We start from the raw sequence: 18,052 nt of genomic DNA, 5'->3' as shown, positions 1-18,052 counted from the left end.
TCTCTCCTTTTGTCCGAAAACTGCCTTATCTAAGGTGTAAAAGAGTAAAGGGGCGCTGAAATTAGTAATTAGAGGCTTAGTTATATTTCGGCGTTCCTTTGAAAAACCTCCGCTGGAGGGGCATTTGCCCCCTGCCCCCTGCCACCACGCTACTGACACACAACTATTTTGGGCGAGTGAAAAATCTGGTCTGTAAAAAATCACTGAAAAAATAATACAAATATTTTCAATAGTGGATAGTGTCCAATACTATATACCTTAGAACGGGAAGAAAATTTGGTGGATTTAGCCGATCAGATAAAATTCTGTCAAATTAAGTTCCCGTCGGATTAAATACCCGCCAAATTTAATTGATTGTATTTATTCCCCAAAGTTTGTGCTATTTCATGCCTTAAAACAAGTCTTTTTCTAATGTAATGGTGTATTTTGGACAAAATTGTCCTTCATCCGCCAAATTAAATTCCCTTAGAAAAAACTTTCGCCCATCCACCAAATTAAATTCCCGCCAAAATTTCTTCCCTGAAAGTACAATTAAATCATCAACTGTCTTATATATATACATTTAACAACTGTGTTATATACAACTTGAGTGCGTAAGTGCTATTTTGAAACTTTATTTTATATACGGGCTCTGGTACGTTTTTGCTCACAGTACATCTTTCTTACTTACAGTATATGGCCCCCAAAACGGAGACGGCCTCCAAAACGGAGGTTTTCATTAAAATGAAGATTCTGACTTGTAGATTTATCAGAATTAAACGATTTTTGTTTATTTTGAAAGAATGATGGTTATACTTAAAAATGACCATGTTTTTGCTGGTTTGAGACAGATTCAAAATAACATATTTCCGTCTAAAGGAAATATTTTAACGCCAAAATTAGATAAAAATTGCATAAAACTCACTCTAGCACCTTGGATATTGAAAATAAGTTATGAAAACGGGGTATACGAAACTTTCTACACCTAATGCCGTTCAGAAAATGCAAATACATCTGTGACTTTAGAGGCTGGGTAAAAGACATAGCATCTTGAAGTCAACCAGTATTTTGGAGCCCTAGAATCAGCATTGACAAAATCGAAAATTCTAAATATGAGAAAAAGCAAAAATTTTGGGATTCTATTCCTATCACCTTGAGTTAATAGTTTATAACAAAAAATTAACATTATATATAAAAATTTTCGCTGAATCAGCAAAAACGGCAAATTCTGTCATTTTTTTGCAAAATATAGGAGAAAAATATCTTTAAAGCTTAATATTTTCAGCTTTTTTTCTAAAATTTTCACAGCTTATTCCATACATGAATGGAACTATTTTCAAAAGAGATTTTTTTTCAAAAACTTGATTAAGACGTTGTTAAATCAAAATTGTCATTTTGAAAATTTCTAAATTTTCAGTTTGGACTTTGCAATATCGAAAATCTTCAAATATTTCATAAAAATCATAAATTTTACATCCATCGGGTCGTAAGTTTAAGGGAAAACACAAATATGTTCATAATTTTTCCCCCTATTACCGCTGGGCTTGATAATTTGATTTTAACTACACACTTGGGGGCCCCAAACCTGCATTTTGACAACCAGGGGTATACTGTAAAAAATTTATCAAATAAATTTATGCCCAAAACCCTCTAAATCATATTTCAAAACTATGGTCAAAATTTTGTATTCAAATCTTAAAGATATCTCGAGAAATCGCTAAAATTTCAAACCTCCGTTTTGGGGGCCATTAGAAAAAAGCTACCTATCTTTAAGCGATTGAAAAATATTGTTGAAATTGAAAATCTTGAAAAAGAACTTCCAAGAAATAAAGTAGAGATGTTAAAGGTTTTCATGCAGCAAAAATTTTTGTAAAATCTCTTTTCCTCTAGATTTGAGAGTGATTTCAAATTTGATCGCCGTTTTGGGGGCCACATACTGTAAATGCTTTAAAATCATTTCTGACCTCTTGTGCAAAGTTTTGTTTCCAATATATACTTTAGGCGTACGAAAATCGCAAAATTTACGACATTTACTTTCGCGAACTTAAAGGAAAAAATGTTTTTCGCGAGCACAAACATTCGCGAATCGTTGAATAAGAATGAGAACTTTCGAAATGAAAATTGCCTTAAAATTGAAAACATTCCTCAAATCCGATTAAGACACTTACTCTTCGACTTTAATGCCGAAAATTAGATTTTTTATAACGATTTTCATAATTATATAATTTTTATAATAAAATTTTTTGAGAGTTTTCTGTGAAAGTTTTTGCGAATTGCTCTGTTAAGAATTTTCAAACACATTTACTTTCGTGAAATTTTGTACGCCTAAAGTACTTAAAAAAAGTTATTTTTATCGTCATTATTATCAATACTGTCTGTCTTCTTTCCAAAATATTTGGTTCTTCAGCATAAAGGCGCTCAGCTTAGTTCATCTAAAAAAGCATTTAGAATGTGCAACTTTTAGCAAACATTATTCCATTTGAATGTTCATCGATTTACCCGAAGGTAAGTTTATGCATAAACCTCAACTTCTTGGAGAGAAAATGCTCTTGGTTCAGGAGCTTCGATGGAAAGCGTTTGAGACGGGGGTATGACGTTAGCGCAAAATGAAGTGAATGGATTTTTAGGTGAATCTCCCATGTTGGAAACACAAGAGACTAATCCACTGGCTGAATCTAAATAAGCGCCTTTCCACACCTCAATTTTACAATTATGCAACCCACTGCCGTAAACAACAACAAAATTGACAACAATTTTCTTGGGAAATTTGACCAACCAATATGTATTCGAACTGGGGCGACCTGTTTCTGCATTACCACATTCTAAGCATCCATCCACGGCCAGCCAGGCTTTACTTTTTGAGGTTTCATCTGTGATTTGATTGGCTTGTTGTCTTAATGCCCAATTGTAACCTAGAATTTAATTTTTTTTTGTTGGATAATGCAGAAAAACATCTAAAGAGGTCATTGGATTTTTTGGAAGGGTTCAAAACATTTAAAGTTTTAAGTACTGAAAAATTGAAAAAATGATAATTCCTTAATGAACGCCAGGGCTAAAGCATTATCAAATACAACCGTCGTTAATGTTCGCTCTGAGATAAAGTGTGCGCCCCTGATACTCTTGCAGCCCTACAAATAACTACTAGAAGTATCAGCAAACGTCTTCTAGTCACCAAGTTTCAAGGCTATCGTGTGAAAGTGTCGCTTCCTTTTATAACATTCCCCGGGGGGGGGGTACTACCCTTGCCGACCGACGGGGGTACTAGGTTCGAAAGATGGACCCTACGTGGGACTCGTGTTTTCAAAAATTTTGCCGCAATCTGCTTCATGTTTTTGCGACCCTACCTAGGACTCGTGGAGGTTAAAAAAGGTACCCTGACCAGCGGCGCATCTCCGTAACCCATTTTGCCCTAGTACCCCCCCCGGGCAACATTCCCCTGTTTTAAAAACAATTCCAATAACAACTCAAATTGATTTCTTTTTTTTCAAATTAAAAACCATTTGATTAGAAACAAATGGTCGCCACCCTTAGTCCTTCTTAGACAGGAGAACCCGTCTTTGTATTTAAATCTGATGTATACTATTCATTTTGCCATCGGCAGGTACCCAGCTGGCATACAACGTTTCAACGTTCATCTAACGTTATATGGACGTTGTGAACGTTAAATAAACGTTGAAATAACGTTGTGTGCCAGGATAGCCTCACCTTGGTAAACTTCGATTTCTTTCAATGTAATGCCTCCATAATATGTAAATAATCTGATTCCTGATGCATATGGTATAATTCCAGAAGCTGCACAACCTTGTAAACTGATTTTGCTTTTTCCAACTGCAAATTGTATCATATTGCACCAATAAAAACTCTTAGTATCTCCAGCATCAAACAACTCCATATTGACATTCTGCATTTCGTCACTCGATTCTTTGTAGATTAAAACTTCACCAACATAAATTGGCTTTGGGAACAATACCTTCACTGTCGCTTGAATATTTGTAGCGGTCGAATATGCATTATTGTAAAATCCATCAAAAGGACTATTCATAGGAGCACCACTGATTGTGTTTTCTGATAGCTCAATCGAATCTCCATCTTGATTTAAAACAATGTTTTCATCTGGAAAAAAAATATGAAAGAAATAATTTTGACAGTAAAAGGGGGGACACGAGAAGTTTTTTTTCGCGTTGGTGCAATGCGACATGCTCTATCCCACCGTTTCATTTTTTATTTCATGGGATAAAAAGTGAGGGAAATACCCAAAAGACATGCTGATTTTGTCCCTGGTTTTCACTTTTATTGGTAGAAAGTAAACTCGCTAACTTATTCGAGCCTTCATTATTCGAATCTTTTTATAGTTCGAACTTGTTTCTAGTTCCCGTCAAGGAAAAAGCCTTTTTGAAAACTTTCAAATTCGAGTCTCTTTGTAAAAGATTTCCCGCTCGAATTAGCAACAATCAACTATAGTAGTAAACTATATTTTCACAAACCTAACAGCACAAAGATTTCCTGTATTGCAATTGCCATGTCAGTGTTTTCAGTGTAAAGCTCAAGGCCACCAGTATACCAGTGTCTGTCAGTACATCCCACTGCGAAATTATATACACTCGTCTCATCAAGCGTATTGCACAAACGTCTCTTGTTTAAGCGTTCATTCTCAAAAGTGTAGATTTGTGTACCAATAGGTAAGCCTGCAGTATTTGCAATATAAACGATAATGGTTCCAAGACGTATAGTGTGAGGAAATCTCATCCAGATGTAATATTCAGATGCCAGTCCACTGATCTCAATTGATGTCTCTGGATTCATATCAAACAGATTTGAGAAGTCTTGATTTAAACCATTTACCGATGATGAAATTCCAACTTCTGATCCAACTGCCATGTTTTTGGCTAAATATAAAGAGATTAGGCTACATTAAAGGAAGAAACTTTAGCGGGAATTTAATTTGGTGGATGGCCGAAAAATTACGCCGTTAAAGCCTGTTTTAAAGCCTGAAATTGCACACATTTTGGGGAATAATTAGAGCAACTTAAATTTGGCGGGAATTTAATTTGGCGGATGACGGAAAAATGGCGGGAACTTAACTTGGCGGATTTTGACCAAAGGTACTTCCCACCGAGGACGAAATTTTTGTCATTCTTTCTAGTAGGGCTGGGCTCTCAGCGGGTTTGTGACACAGGGGTATATTAAAACTCCCTTTACTATTTGATTCTTTATCTTTTCTTTTGCTAGGAGAAGCATTTAGAGTGCCGATATTTACACACCTTTCTCACGGGCCCGATAGAATTTTTTCTACCGGTGGGGTAATTATAACACACTGAAACTTGATGGAAATTGATATTCCCACGTTTTTTTATTACTAAGGATTTGAATTCCACATTGTTTTCAAGCCAGATAATTCAGTGGGGATACAAAAAATGGCACAATAATTACCAGTGAGGATTTGTCTATCTGATTACTTTCAACTGGGACAAAAAAAATTAGACTAGAATTTTCCACTGGGGACAATAATTTTGGCAATTTTTACAGTGGGAGGGTGTCCCGCCAGGTCTGTGAGAAGGGGGTGTATTTTTCAAGATTTCACAGGGTGTATGCACTTAAGCGAAATGGGTATTTGGCGTGTATAAGCAGTAAGGCGGGTATTCTTTCACGGCCCAAAAATCTATCTAAGTCATAAGGCTACAAAACAATCAACTCTATGGAAAAAAATGAAGGACTTCAAAAAGGGGTCTTTAGCCTAAAGAGAAATTTAAGTGATAATCCAACTATTTTGGCAATGATCTTTTTTACACTTTGGATCTCTTCGATTTCTATAATTACTATAGTTTAACCTTTCCTGTATGCAAAATTTTTTGAAATATCCAAAACTTCAAACTGGCATAAAAGCTTGTAACTTGAAAGTTAGACGATGGTTTTGATACTGTTGGAAAGAAATTTTTATACTCTTTCAAAAGGCATCCTTTATATTACCTTTTAAATTAAGTGTTCAGGAGTTGTAGTCTAAAGACTGGGACTTGGTATATATTGGCTAATTTGGAGCGTGTATACACGTCACTTGGGTACAAAGCGTTAAATGAAGATACTCACGTTGGCATTCGATTCCATATTTGATGAAGAATTGTTTACAAGTCAAACATTTGTAAGTATTCTCAACATAATTTGGTTCACACAAATCATCTTTGTTAATACATGGGTTGAATTCACATTCACTCTGAGATTTGAAAAAGAAGTTAGTTAAAGAGAGAAGTTTGAAAATCTTAAATACTCGTTTTTTTATAAGAACACTCAAGTTCTTTGAAGCCTTCGCATGTCTTAATTTTTTTCACTGGGCGAAATAAAGAGATTTCCGACCCTGGAAATATCTTCAAAATATGATATTTCCATATACGTTTGTAAACAAGGAAATATGACTTTTCTAGATTTCCAAAGTTGTGGAAATATTTCCAATTCTGGAAATTCATCGAAACATCACATTTTCAAGATATTTCCAATTTTTGAAAATATCATATTTCCAAAAGTTAGAAATATTTTGAAAATATGATTTTTTAGATTTGGAAATATCATGAAATATGGTTTTTCCACAACTTTGGAAATATAGAAAATTCATATTTCCATATTTACAAAAGTATATGGAATTATCATATTTTCAAGATATTTCCAGGATTGGAAATCTCTTATTTCGCCCAGTGGTTCTAGTTTTAGGCCTAAAATGTATTTTTACCAATTTTTCGGATATTTTTGTCAATTTTCCTAAGAAATATCGTATTTTAGAGTCTTCAAAGCCTTAAAATGTTTACAAACAACTGAATTTTCGGATCAGCGCTGGGGTTGCTTAGCATTCTAGCTCACTTTCTGGAAAATTTGCTTTGACCATTCCTTGACATTATACCATATTTATGCTCTGAGCCGAGAGCTTTTCATACACGCTTTTTTTTATATAAGAATTGTGTAAATCCATTTCATCATGGATATTCCTAACTTTTTGGGAAAATCATCCTAAAATATTCTTATACAGCATTCTTAGGTTAGGATCCTAATTCAGACTAGATTTAACATTTAGTACAAACGTCTCAAAGCATAAAATAGCATTTTTGTGAAAGGAGTGAGCCTTTCTTGGGGGTAATTGACAATTTATAATTGAAAATGCTCTAAAAATGGCATTCTTAGTATGAGTAGCAAAATTCCATGATGGTGATATTCTTAGCATTATTCTTAATTTTTTGGTCATTTTCATCATGGACATTCTTATAAAGTGTATTCTTATAAAAAAAAGCGTGTAGTTAGAATATCGAAAAAAAGCTTCTATTTTACGAGACATAGTGAATATAACTTTGTTTTGCAAATTTGTGCCCTCGAGCCTTAGCAGCCTGCTTGCTTATGAAAAAATGCTTACCTTTATCGCATAGTGGATAGTATTAGTCGAACTTGCTGTAACAAACTTATTGTAATGGGTGAAACGATCTGACAACAAAACTTGACAAGTATTGGTATCTCCATAAAAATTAGCACTGGCGCAACTTTCTGATTGACTGCAATTGGCTGCACATCCAGGGCCATTATTAACATTAATTTCCTTCGCAATGAAGTCTGCTGTTAACTGAAGCTCGTAACCAACGTGCGGTACTACGTTAACGTACGTGTATGAAACGTTTACATCTAAAGCGTATAAGTTAAATTAAAGACAAATTTAGACACCCCTATCTCACAGCCCCGGTGGAACTTTTTACCTCGGTGGGGATAAAAATTCCTATTGAAATTCCAATGGGGATAGAAATCCTATTGTTCAAAGGTTAAAAAATCTAGTGGGGGTGGGTTTGGAGTGTAATTTTTAAACATTGAATTTCGAATGGGGATGAAATGAAAGTCAATTTCCCGGTGGGGCTGAAATTTCAGGATATTCTTCCCAACGGGGACGAGATTGTTGCCAAATGTTTTAGTGGGGCTGGGGTCCCAGCGGGCCTGTGACACAGGGGGTATTTAGAGATAAGGAAGCAGCTTTTTGGTATGTGAAATACTCGTAAGTTCAAAAGTTGACCCATAGCATAGAGAGACTCTGAATTTAAAAAAATGTTATCCTACTTTTGATGTTTTGCGACATTTAGGGTGACTAATTTCCTAAAATTATCAAACCTAAGTTTTAGATGAGTAAATTCAATATTCACAATTTTTAACTAGGCTTGTTTTATATGGTTTTGTACCCCTTTAAGGGAATTTCAAGAATGTAAAAAGGAAAGGAACCTTGTCAGATATATATAAAAAAGGACAACTAATTTTACGTTGATTAAAGGGACTGACGATAAATACTGACGAAATTTGTAAACAAACTGTATGCAGCCGATACAAAGTCAAAACAAATGTCACATGTCAAAATAAAAAATCAAACCAAATATGGCTAATATTGATTGTTTAATTGTTTTACAAGTTTGTCTTGGACACGTAATTTTAATTGTTCTCTTTAATGACACGTGGTTCGCGCAATTTTTACATTTTACTTCTTTAATGTCCCTTTAAGTGAACCCTAGTCTACACAATAGACAGCTCCAGGCTTTTAGGCCTTACTCTTTGTCTATAGTAGGAGTTTTACGCTCGAAACGAAGGAAGATATGACGTAAACTAACTGAACCCCTCCCCGGATGAATCCTTTGGTTCGAACATAACCATTTCCCTTACTGGACGCTTTGGGGTGAAGGTTTTAAATTTTAAAACAATTTTCTTCCAGATTTAAAATAATTTAAGTTGGTTTTTTACCTCCGATTTCTTTGTGTCCATGATAGACAAGTTGTGAATTGAATTCATGACCAAAAGTAAAACAAATGTTCGCCGCTGTATAAATCAATACGAAGATATAATTTGTTTTGGATTTCATGTTTGCTTAGGTATGTACAAATTCACCCTCAGCCCTCTTTAACATCATTACTTCATTTCGTGACTTGAAATTTTTCATTTTCTTTACATTCAAAAATTAGAAAAAGTTTTCGGGTGATATTGAATCATGAATTGATTTATAATTTGGTATTGATTTTTGACATTCAAAATAAAGTTTAGGTGGTTTTTATTCTTCATTTTTATGGCTTTTCTAATGAATAATAAAATTCTGAATTCCAAAAGGTTTTGGAACAATTCTCATTGTATATTTTATATTCAATCATTTTCCATTACACGTTTTTTTATAAGAACATCCAAAATTGTTGAAGCCTTCGGATGTTCTTTTTGAGTTTTTAAGCCTAAAAATGTTCTTAACAAGTTCTTATTTTCACCATTTTTTTTAGCTTTTTTGTCCATTTTCCTAAGAAAATCGGTGCTTTAGAGTCTGCAAAGCATTTAAAATGTTCTTAACTTGTTCTTAACATTTTGGCCATCGAAGCCTTATTTTCTTATATACTTTGTTCTTATAAAAAACGTGTATTTTAAGCAGATATTGTAAATTCTTTGATTTGTTTCGGCTGAAATTTCTCTAAAATCAACAAAGTGATACATCTTATACTGAATTATTGCAATCATAACTTGATCTAATTCGAACTTCTTCTATTCGAATTTTCTATAATTCGAACTAAAATATTGGTCCCCTTAGTTATGAACTAGTATAAAATAGGTTGTAATATACGAATCTTTCTCTAATTCGAAAAAGAATTTGTGAGTCAGATGTACTATTTTTAGGCTGGACTGAAATAATTTTGGCGAGTTTCATCTCAATGTTTAATTTTTAATTTAAACAAATTCTTTTTGGGAAATTTTAATTCTATCCAACGATTCACAGAAGTCTATGTTGCAATTTTGGAGCTCCTAATCTCAACCAAATGGTACAAAACATTGCTTCAACGTTCATTTCAGATCCATGTAACGTCCACATAACGTTTACACGCTTTCTTTTTAAATAAGAATGGTGATTTTCCAATACATCATGAATATTCTTAACTTTTTGTAGCATGTAAAACATACCTCAAGCAAAAATTTTGCATTTTTGTTGAAAACCTATTAGCAATGCTGGGTAATAATTGCATAGTTCGGACCCCCTTTCTTAAGGAGGGGGGGGGGAGGATGACACCTTCCAAAAAAGTGAAGAAGGGGGATCAGAAATTTTCACTAAAAGGGGGGGGGGTAGCAAGGAGGGGGGATCGTTTAAGAAGGGGGGGGGGGCTTACATATATTGTAGATTATTTTCCAGCACTGTTATGAAATTTGGTCTGCATGAAAGGAAGTTCTTTATTTTCACTAAAAAGTGGTATTATATTTGCCAGACTTAATTTTTCTTTACTGTTTCCCTTCCCTTTTTACCATAAAAAATTTAGCCCGAAACCCTTGGGGGATAGGCATTTTTAAAGGTTGGGGGATGCCAAGAAGGGGAGATCAGACCCCGTTCCGCACTATGTTAATTGACAATTTAATGGTAAAATGCTCTTAAAATGCCATCCTTAACACTGGGAGAAATAAGAGATTTCCAATCCTGGAAATGATCTTAAAAATATGATATTTTCATATGATTTTGTAAATATGGAAATATGACTTTTCTATATTTCCAAAGTTGTGGAAATACCATATTATGCGGTATTGTATTTGTACGGTACAATCATAGGTTTATAAAGCCCGAAGGACTAGATGTCGTTCTTTGGCTGCAAAGTGTCCCGAGGTTAGGTAGGAAATCTACCTAGGTCAGGTGACATTACTTGCATTACAATAGAATTTCAGCACTTGACCAATAAGAAGCTTCGCAAAAACAACAGCAGCAATATTTTTTGCAATATTCACTTTTTTTTTGCTTGGAAGAGCTTAAATCACGACATCTAACCCTTCGGGCTTTACAGAAATCTTTAAATACAATATGAAATACAGCATTTATGTACGCGTTTTTAGCCAATCAGATTGCTCATATTTTTCATGTTCATGATAACGAAAAATAACTAAAATTAAAGTTTTTTTGACGTATTATGGATTTTTAAGCATTCACTCTATCTAAAAAGCAGACATTTTTGAAATAAACTAAAACACTGTATATTTGGCAAAAAAAAATTGATGAAAAAAATTATCATTAAAAATATATACTATGTTCTTTTTTAATTTTTGGTTTTGTTTCAAAGATGATATCTTACAAGCATACTCTAAATTTAATATTTTATTTGTAAAATTATTCTATCGTTATAACAACTTTTCCTCAAATCTTAAATATATTCCTAAAATTAGTCATATGAAGTTCGCCGAGAGTCTCGGTGGGATTAAAAAGTGCAGACGTCAGCACGCATAGTGAATTTGAAAAATCATCCTTGACTAAATTTACGACCGTGCGTTATACCAGAAGTTGGTTCGAAAGGTATTTTCTAACAAACTCTGTCAAGATAAAGTTGATAATTGAAATATATTTTGAAGACCGAAATGTGCGGCACACCCGGGTAGGAGTACTTAAGCGAATAGAGAGTGCGGGTATGTGTCACCCTTAATGGTACTTTCTTCAAGTTCCTTTAAAGGTAATAAAAATCATAATTCCTTACACCAGTCCCCCTAAGGGTAAAAAAGGCCCCAAAAACTCCAATATTTATCTCTAAAGGCTAAAAAGTTCCGATTCAAAAATCGGGCAGCACCCTCCGTCATTTCGAAAACCTTGTACCCCTCCCCACGGGGGGCGGCACAGTTAACACTATGTATTAACTTTTCAGGTAAAAAAATCTCGAAACGCGTTAGCCTTAGCCTTAACTGTGACGACGAACTGGAATTAAAAATAAAAGAATGCACATAATGTATTAAAAAATAGAAAACTATACAGTCCGTACTAGGAAAATTACATAAGGTCATAATTCTTGTTTAACACAATAAAAATGTTTTAATATAAGAAAATTATATCAAGGTCTTTAAGATACTGTCAATATTGTTTTCAATCCAAAAAAAGTTAAAATATTTTACCAATATATTTTGCTTAAAGGTTTTATTTTTGAATAAGAGTGATATCGTTTGCTTACTCATCAATTTTAATTTACAAGTTTTTTCACATTGGATTGACAAGAATGTGGAGCAAGATTGGTCAGAAAAAGGAAGAGGAAAACATTTTTCCTTATATCAGCATGATACGACAATAGCAAGACACTGTCCCAATATGAGTGTCTGATATGAAACGGGAACACTTATGTAAAAACAAAGCCTTTAATTTAGTTTTTTCAGAATTCCAGAATGTAATTAGTTATCCAGAATTAATTTTCGAAGGAACAGTGGTACACTGTACATTTTCTAGGTGACTTGTATGGATAACACAATATTTTCATTTTTAGGATATATTATACTATTTGGCATTAGCCAACTAAACACGACAGCGGAACAAATTCCTTTTCAATCATTTCACATTCCAACTGAGCGCCATGAACACTGACCTTTATATATCCCTGGACCAAGTTACTCAATGCCGGCCAAGCAAAATCTTTGATCGGAGTTTTTTTTGAAATTGGTACCCGCGGAGAGAACACTAGATCTTATTTCGCTTGTATACTAATGAGGTAGCGCCGTTTTTCGGTAGGTAAAGTTTCAAATACTACAATGGCTTCTGCCAACTTTTAAAAAACTTCGATCAAAGATGGCGGATATAGCTTGGTCCAGGGATATATAAAGGTCAGTGTTCATGAACCATGCACATATTATTCACTAAAGAATATTCTTCATCTATGGTCTCACAGCCCGTCACTTTCCAACATCTGTCTACTGGCAGCTTCCTCCTTTTCTGTTCCGTGTCCGTTTCCGCAACACCATTTCCGTTCCAAACGTTCAACTTTTCGGATCGGAATCAATAATAACATAAAACCAACAATAATCAAGAAAAATGCAACTGTCTTGGAAATGCCAAAACTTTCGTTCCGGAAAATAGCATCTACAACCGCATTAAACGGAACACTGATTAAAATACCGATTGATATGAACAGCGGAAACGTGAAAGCGATCCCAAAGGACACCAAATAATGGAACACCAATTGTAAGGCCGCCGTACCGGCCAATTCGAGCCAAGGTAACAAATGCCAGTCTATTTTTTCAAGTCCAACGTAATGTAAAAGGAATATGAAAGGTGCGAAAAATAATAAGTTCGTAATTCCGATGACTGTGACGAATAAAGCTACTTGTCCGCTGGTCGCTTGCCCTAAAACACGCTTGAATGCAACCTATAAAATACATAAAAATTTGGTTATACTGCTAGTCATGGTTTTGAAAATATACCATAATTATAGTCAAGGTTCTAGGCTCTCTTCCAGAATTAGAGATTCAAAAGATGAGTTAAAAGGGGACACGAGAGGACACGTGTCTCATGGTTTCTTTTTTTGTCCCTGGGACAAAAGTGAGAGAAGCACAAATGTTATTTAATGAAAAATGGGGTGGAGACGCGAGAAAGCGTTTCAGGTTGGTGGGATGGAGCATGTTGAATTGCAACCAAGACGAAAAAAACTTCTCGTGTCCCCAAGCCTTTACTGTAACAACATCCACATTTTGATACGACGAAAAAAAAACAGAAATAAAAACTATCAAAAATTTTCCACGAGGTTGGAAAACAAAAAAATACATATCAAAAGAATCTTCTCACCTGATAAATAGCAGCCATTAAGGCGGCAAGGGCGGCAAATAGAATACCAAGGGTGTGAGGATTGTCAAAACCTTCACCATGACCCATCAATATGATACCGCCCAGTGATAATAATACCGAGCTCATCTAAAGAACGGAAGAAATTAATATTATTTTATGAAGATTTTAGCTGATGATTGTCGTCATATGGCGGCATAAAACTCAAAGTTCTAAACAATAAATCAAAGTCTCTTTCTTTTAATTTGAAAAAATGAATTCTTGCGTTACAAGGGGTTTAAAATCTTGACTTGTTAAAATCAATGCTAAAATATCAAAGAATGTTTCATCTACGTCGAAATAGATTTTCTTCAAACTTATCAGAGCTTATCATAGTAGAAAACCAAACCTTAGGATCTGTGACGTATTTTCGAGAACGCAATCACATGTCATACAAGTTCTTTTCAAAATCTCAAAACGACACCTTTTAGAACTTTTAAATGCCTGTATTGCAACGTTATGTTCGACAAACAGTTAACCCCAGAACTAGAACTAGAACTACAACCCTTAGAACTTTTCGTAAATTACATTACGAACATCACTTAACTCGTTTTGAAATTATTGCCATGGTGGTTAACTCCCAGTGGAATTTTATTAAAACTACTCATAAACTACTCATTTCTATTCATAAAAAAATCATTTCATGTCTTAAGGGACATCATCACCATGGTAATTGTTTGAATACGAGGCAAGTGATGTTCGTGACTTTATTTACTTACCCTCAATATGAAGAATTTATCTTTCAAAAATATCAGTGATAAGATGTAAACAAAGGTGCTTTGAGATGCAAATACTGTCGCCACTACACCTGCATTCAGTTCTTTCAATGATCGATAATAGAAATAATTCCACATCAAGTTGATCGCAGTGAACGGAATAGAATAGCGGAGCAAGAAGACCACCACGCTCCGTAAACAAAAGCCCCTGGTACCGAATATTTCTGCTGTTTGTCTGCATAGAAAATAATAGTGAAAAAATCGTTATTGTCAGGTGCCTTATAAAAAAGGGGGACCTAATTACCGGGGGGGGGGGGGTTCAAAGTGGAACTCCCAATACCTCAATATAAGTTAATTATAGACTAGGGCAGGATATTTAGAGCAAAATGAGCGACTCTTTTTTGACAGCAAAAAAAAAACATCCTAAAATATGGTCCTAAAAAGTTCCGGGGAGGGGGGGGGAGTGGGAAAAGATTCCATTTATTAAGCTACTCGCTGCTTTATTGTCAAATTATGAAACCTTGATAACCTAAAAAGGAAAGTCCTGATAAATTCTGAAGATAAGTTTTCAAGGAACATCTTGATGAAAAATCTTTGAGATTTTTCACTTTATAAAGCAATTCATAGCAATAAAACTAACAAGGGCCTTTTAAAAACCTTTCTTAAAATCAGCTGGACCGATGAAAATATGAAAGAAATACAGCAGGCAGGAGTTGATAGATATCACAATTCAATAAAACTCAGTCCATTACCTCAAGAAAGTTCGAATTCGGAACGGAGTCTTCTGACACATGAGTGGCACCATGAATATAGGATACATTGAAACTTGAAAACAGATAGAAAACCAAGCGGTAAAGTAAGGCGATTTGAAGTCCTTGTCGTACACACTACGTCCGAATTGCGTGAAACCGGTCCATGAGACGGCGATCAGGACAACCAAGATCAAACCACTGATAATACGGAATGTACCTTCTTTGCATCCACAGATTCTCACCTCAGCGTCTGGTAACACTATAAATAGAATGATTTTAAAATAACTGATACTAACTAGACTTGTCACATATGAAAATATCTTTCAACGAGGCCAAGACTAGGTCATCAGTCGAGATATGATCATCAACTAAAGTATCTATCATGTTGGGAATCGAGCGTCAAGGACGGACGGTAATGAGCCTAGCGAATGGATTACAGACGAAATAACTGAGAGTTAAGTAGGAGTTTTTCTAGGTGAAAAGGTCTTTGAACAACTGGGAATTTTTTGGCAGGTTCGTCCACCCCCCTGTACAGGTTTTCAATAGAATGATGAACCAATACAGTCATCTCACTCTAATTCGAACATCCATCATTCGAATCTTTCTGTAATTCGAACTAAAATATTGGTCCCGTCGGCTGGAGAGTGATATAAATTACTCTCTTTAATTCGAATATTTCTCTAATTCAAAGATAATTTTTGGTTCCTTTGAGATCGAATTAGAAAGAGTCGACTGTGCTAACCTCCCCCTCCAAGTTCAATGTTAAGTCTTCTAAAAGTTGTTCTAAAAGTTCTAAAAGTCCATTCTTTTTAAGTGTGCACTGATTTTCTTTTTACTTGTCATTTTCAACCAATGCTTTAATTCTAGCAAATTATATACCGTTGAAAAGATCGTTCTACGCTAGGCTAAAAATGTCGTCAAAAAACACACCGAAGATTTTTTCAACTCCAACGAGCTACTTTCTAGAGGCTGTCACTTTTGACGCAAGTCGTCTAAGCAGCAGGCTCCTCGCGCATAAAGATAAAAAGTTTCCTTTTTTCTTTTTCATTTCTCTCAAAGTTTCGAAGTACTCTAAATTACCTTTTCAACGGTATATAACTTGCTAGATTTGAAGTATTGGTTGAAAATTCACAAGCAAAGCAAACATTAATAGACACTTAAAACAAATGGGCAACACAGGCCCTCAAACGCGATACCTTCCTACGAAACTAACCATATATATATATATTTAAGTCAGAAATATTTAACCCGTATTGTTTCGAGGGATTGCATAGAGTTGAATGGGGTTCCGAGCATTTCTGGCTACCCTTGGGCTAACCTATATGTGGTCTCTAATTACTGAGTGTTATGATTAAAAAAACATTTTAGTGCAAGAGTAAAACTTAAAAAAGCAGCAGTGCCCCAAAGACAATAAACAATGGGACTGAAAGTGTTTTAAAAAACTGTATTTAAAAAATGGTAAGTCAGTACTTACAAGAAACTTAAATAAAAGATTAAACTTCCTTGGTACTTACTAGCTTTTGCCAGTTCATTATCGATCATTCGTAGAGTATCATCATCATTGTGAACGCTTGAACGATCTTGTAATAGTTGGTCTTTCTTTTGTTTCTTTTTGTTATGGAAAAGAACAGGCTCAACATCCAGGTGGTGAACGCTTCCTGTCTGGTGCTCTCTTTTTTCAATACCTGATTGAAAAGATAAAAAACATTTAGTCAAGATAAACACAAGAATACTTTATGTAGTAAATTTCCCAAGGAAAGATAATCTTGAGTAGAATGAGGTGTCTTGAAGAATTTTTTTTAAATATTAAGATGGAGATGCAAGATGAAGAAGAGAAAAATTATCACAATTCGAAAACACTCAAAATTATATTTTCAACAAGATATTTCTTTCTCCTTCAAGACTAGTAATTTAAAATGTAAAAATCAAAAAAAGTACAAAATACCAAAATATTTTTGAACAGAATTTTTGAGCAGTGAAGCATCTTTATATGAGTAGACCGTAGGTCCAATGACTATTATGCACACGCGCAGATAATTGTAGAATTTTATTGTCAAGGACAAAAGATTACAAAACTTTAACAAGGAAATTTTTTAGATACTGAACCACCAGAGAGAATGTATGATTGAAACATTTCTTACCTAGTGTTGACTGCTGCATTTTCACTTTCTGACACTACAAATCGACATCCATATTCTTTTATATTTATACTTTTAATAATAATATTATTTTGCTATGGAGAAACAAATCTGCTTGATCAAAATGTTCATCACGCTATTGAAGAAAGATAATATTCAGGAATAAAGTTTTGTTCAAAAATCAAATAAGTCAAGTCTAAAATAAAACCTTAAAATTTTAAGTTTCAAAAAACCCCATTAAAGCTTTTTTCACATGCACGCAAAATTTTACTTTAGACCTTACGGTAAATCGTTTGTAAGGCTGTCTTTTGGGGAAATTTCCCTGAGATTATGTAGAGTTTTTGTTGAACAAGAGGGTCTTACGTGATTTTTCCTTCCGTTCAAAACTTTTTGAACGTAAGCAAACTCTACAGAAGGCCTTAAAACACTACGTAAGCTTAGGGAAATTCCCCCACCCTTCACGGTCTTAAGTAAAATTTTACATTTTAGGTTCTAAGCTAATAGTATGATTTTTACTTTAAAAAGATTATTAGCTTACAGTAGTTACAAACGAACTCGGTCAAAACATGCTCGCTTTTTTCTAAGACTTTTTGTATTCCCAAGGCAATTTATACATTTTGTTACAGTATCAAGGGCAAAAACAATAACATCTTATGTCATCCCAAGAGTAATCAAAAGTGACAGACTTTTCTCTTTGTTTGGAAAGCGTAATTTTATCAAAACATTCAGAAACGACAAATTGCCCACTAAAACTGCCCACGCGCATATTTTTAAAAAATCAGCCAACTCATGCTAGTTTCGATATTTCCACCAGTATAGTGATGCATGCTTTCGAATATATATAATGTGACCATTCAATTTCATTAATGGCTGAACGATGTGAGAAAA

At 34.5% G+C, this 18,052-nt stretch overlaps 2 protein-coding genes across 2 annotated transcripts; both read right to left on the bottom strand.

Moving 5' to 3' along the window:
• Positions 1–2,261: 2,261 nt before the first annotated feature.
• On the bottom strand, positions 2,262–8,868 carry LOC136809438 (uncharacterized). Its single transcript, XM_067065969.1, has 6 exons — positions 8,725–8,868; positions 7,370–7,632; positions 6,064–6,187; positions 4,464–4,865; positions 3,685–4,092; positions 2,262–2,891 (listed from the first exon to the last, which is right to left on the bottom strand). Exons 1-6 carry the CDS (start codon positions 8,840–8,842, stop codon positions 2,491–2,493), a joined length of 1,716 nt encoding a protein of 571 aa, XP_066922070.1. The 5' UTR covers positions 8,843–8,868; the 3' UTR covers positions 2,262–2,490.
• A 2,128-nt stretch (positions 8,869–10,996) lies between these two features.
• Positions 10,997–17,288, bottom strand: LOC136809437 (solute carrier family 35 member F4-like). The gene is made up of 6 exons (XM_067065968.1): positions 17,168–17,288; positions 16,541–16,711; positions 15,027–15,285; positions 14,278–14,509; positions 13,523–13,648; positions 10,997–13,106 (listed from the first exon to the last, which is right to left on the bottom strand). The coding sequence occupies exons 1-6, from the start codon at positions 17,184–17,186 to the stop codon at positions 12,624–12,626; spliced, it is 1,290 nt and encodes a 429-aa protein (XP_066922069.1). The 5' UTR covers positions 17,187–17,288; the 3' UTR covers positions 10,997–12,623.
• Between the last annotated feature and the right edge of the window lie 764 nt (positions 17,289–18,052).

This window comes from Clytia hemisphaerica, unplaced genomic scaffold (genome assembly GCF_902728285.1).
Source record: "Clytia hemisphaerica strain Z4C2 unplaced genomic scaffold, Clytia hemisphaerica genome assembly, whole genome shotgun sequence".
Taxonomy (NCBI): Eukaryota; Metazoa; Cnidaria; class Hydrozoa; order Leptothecata; family Clytiidae; genus Clytia; species Clytia hemisphaerica.
The sequence above is the reverse complement of the archived record's forward strand: the minus strand, read 5'-3'. Positions and strand labels throughout refer to the sequence as shown.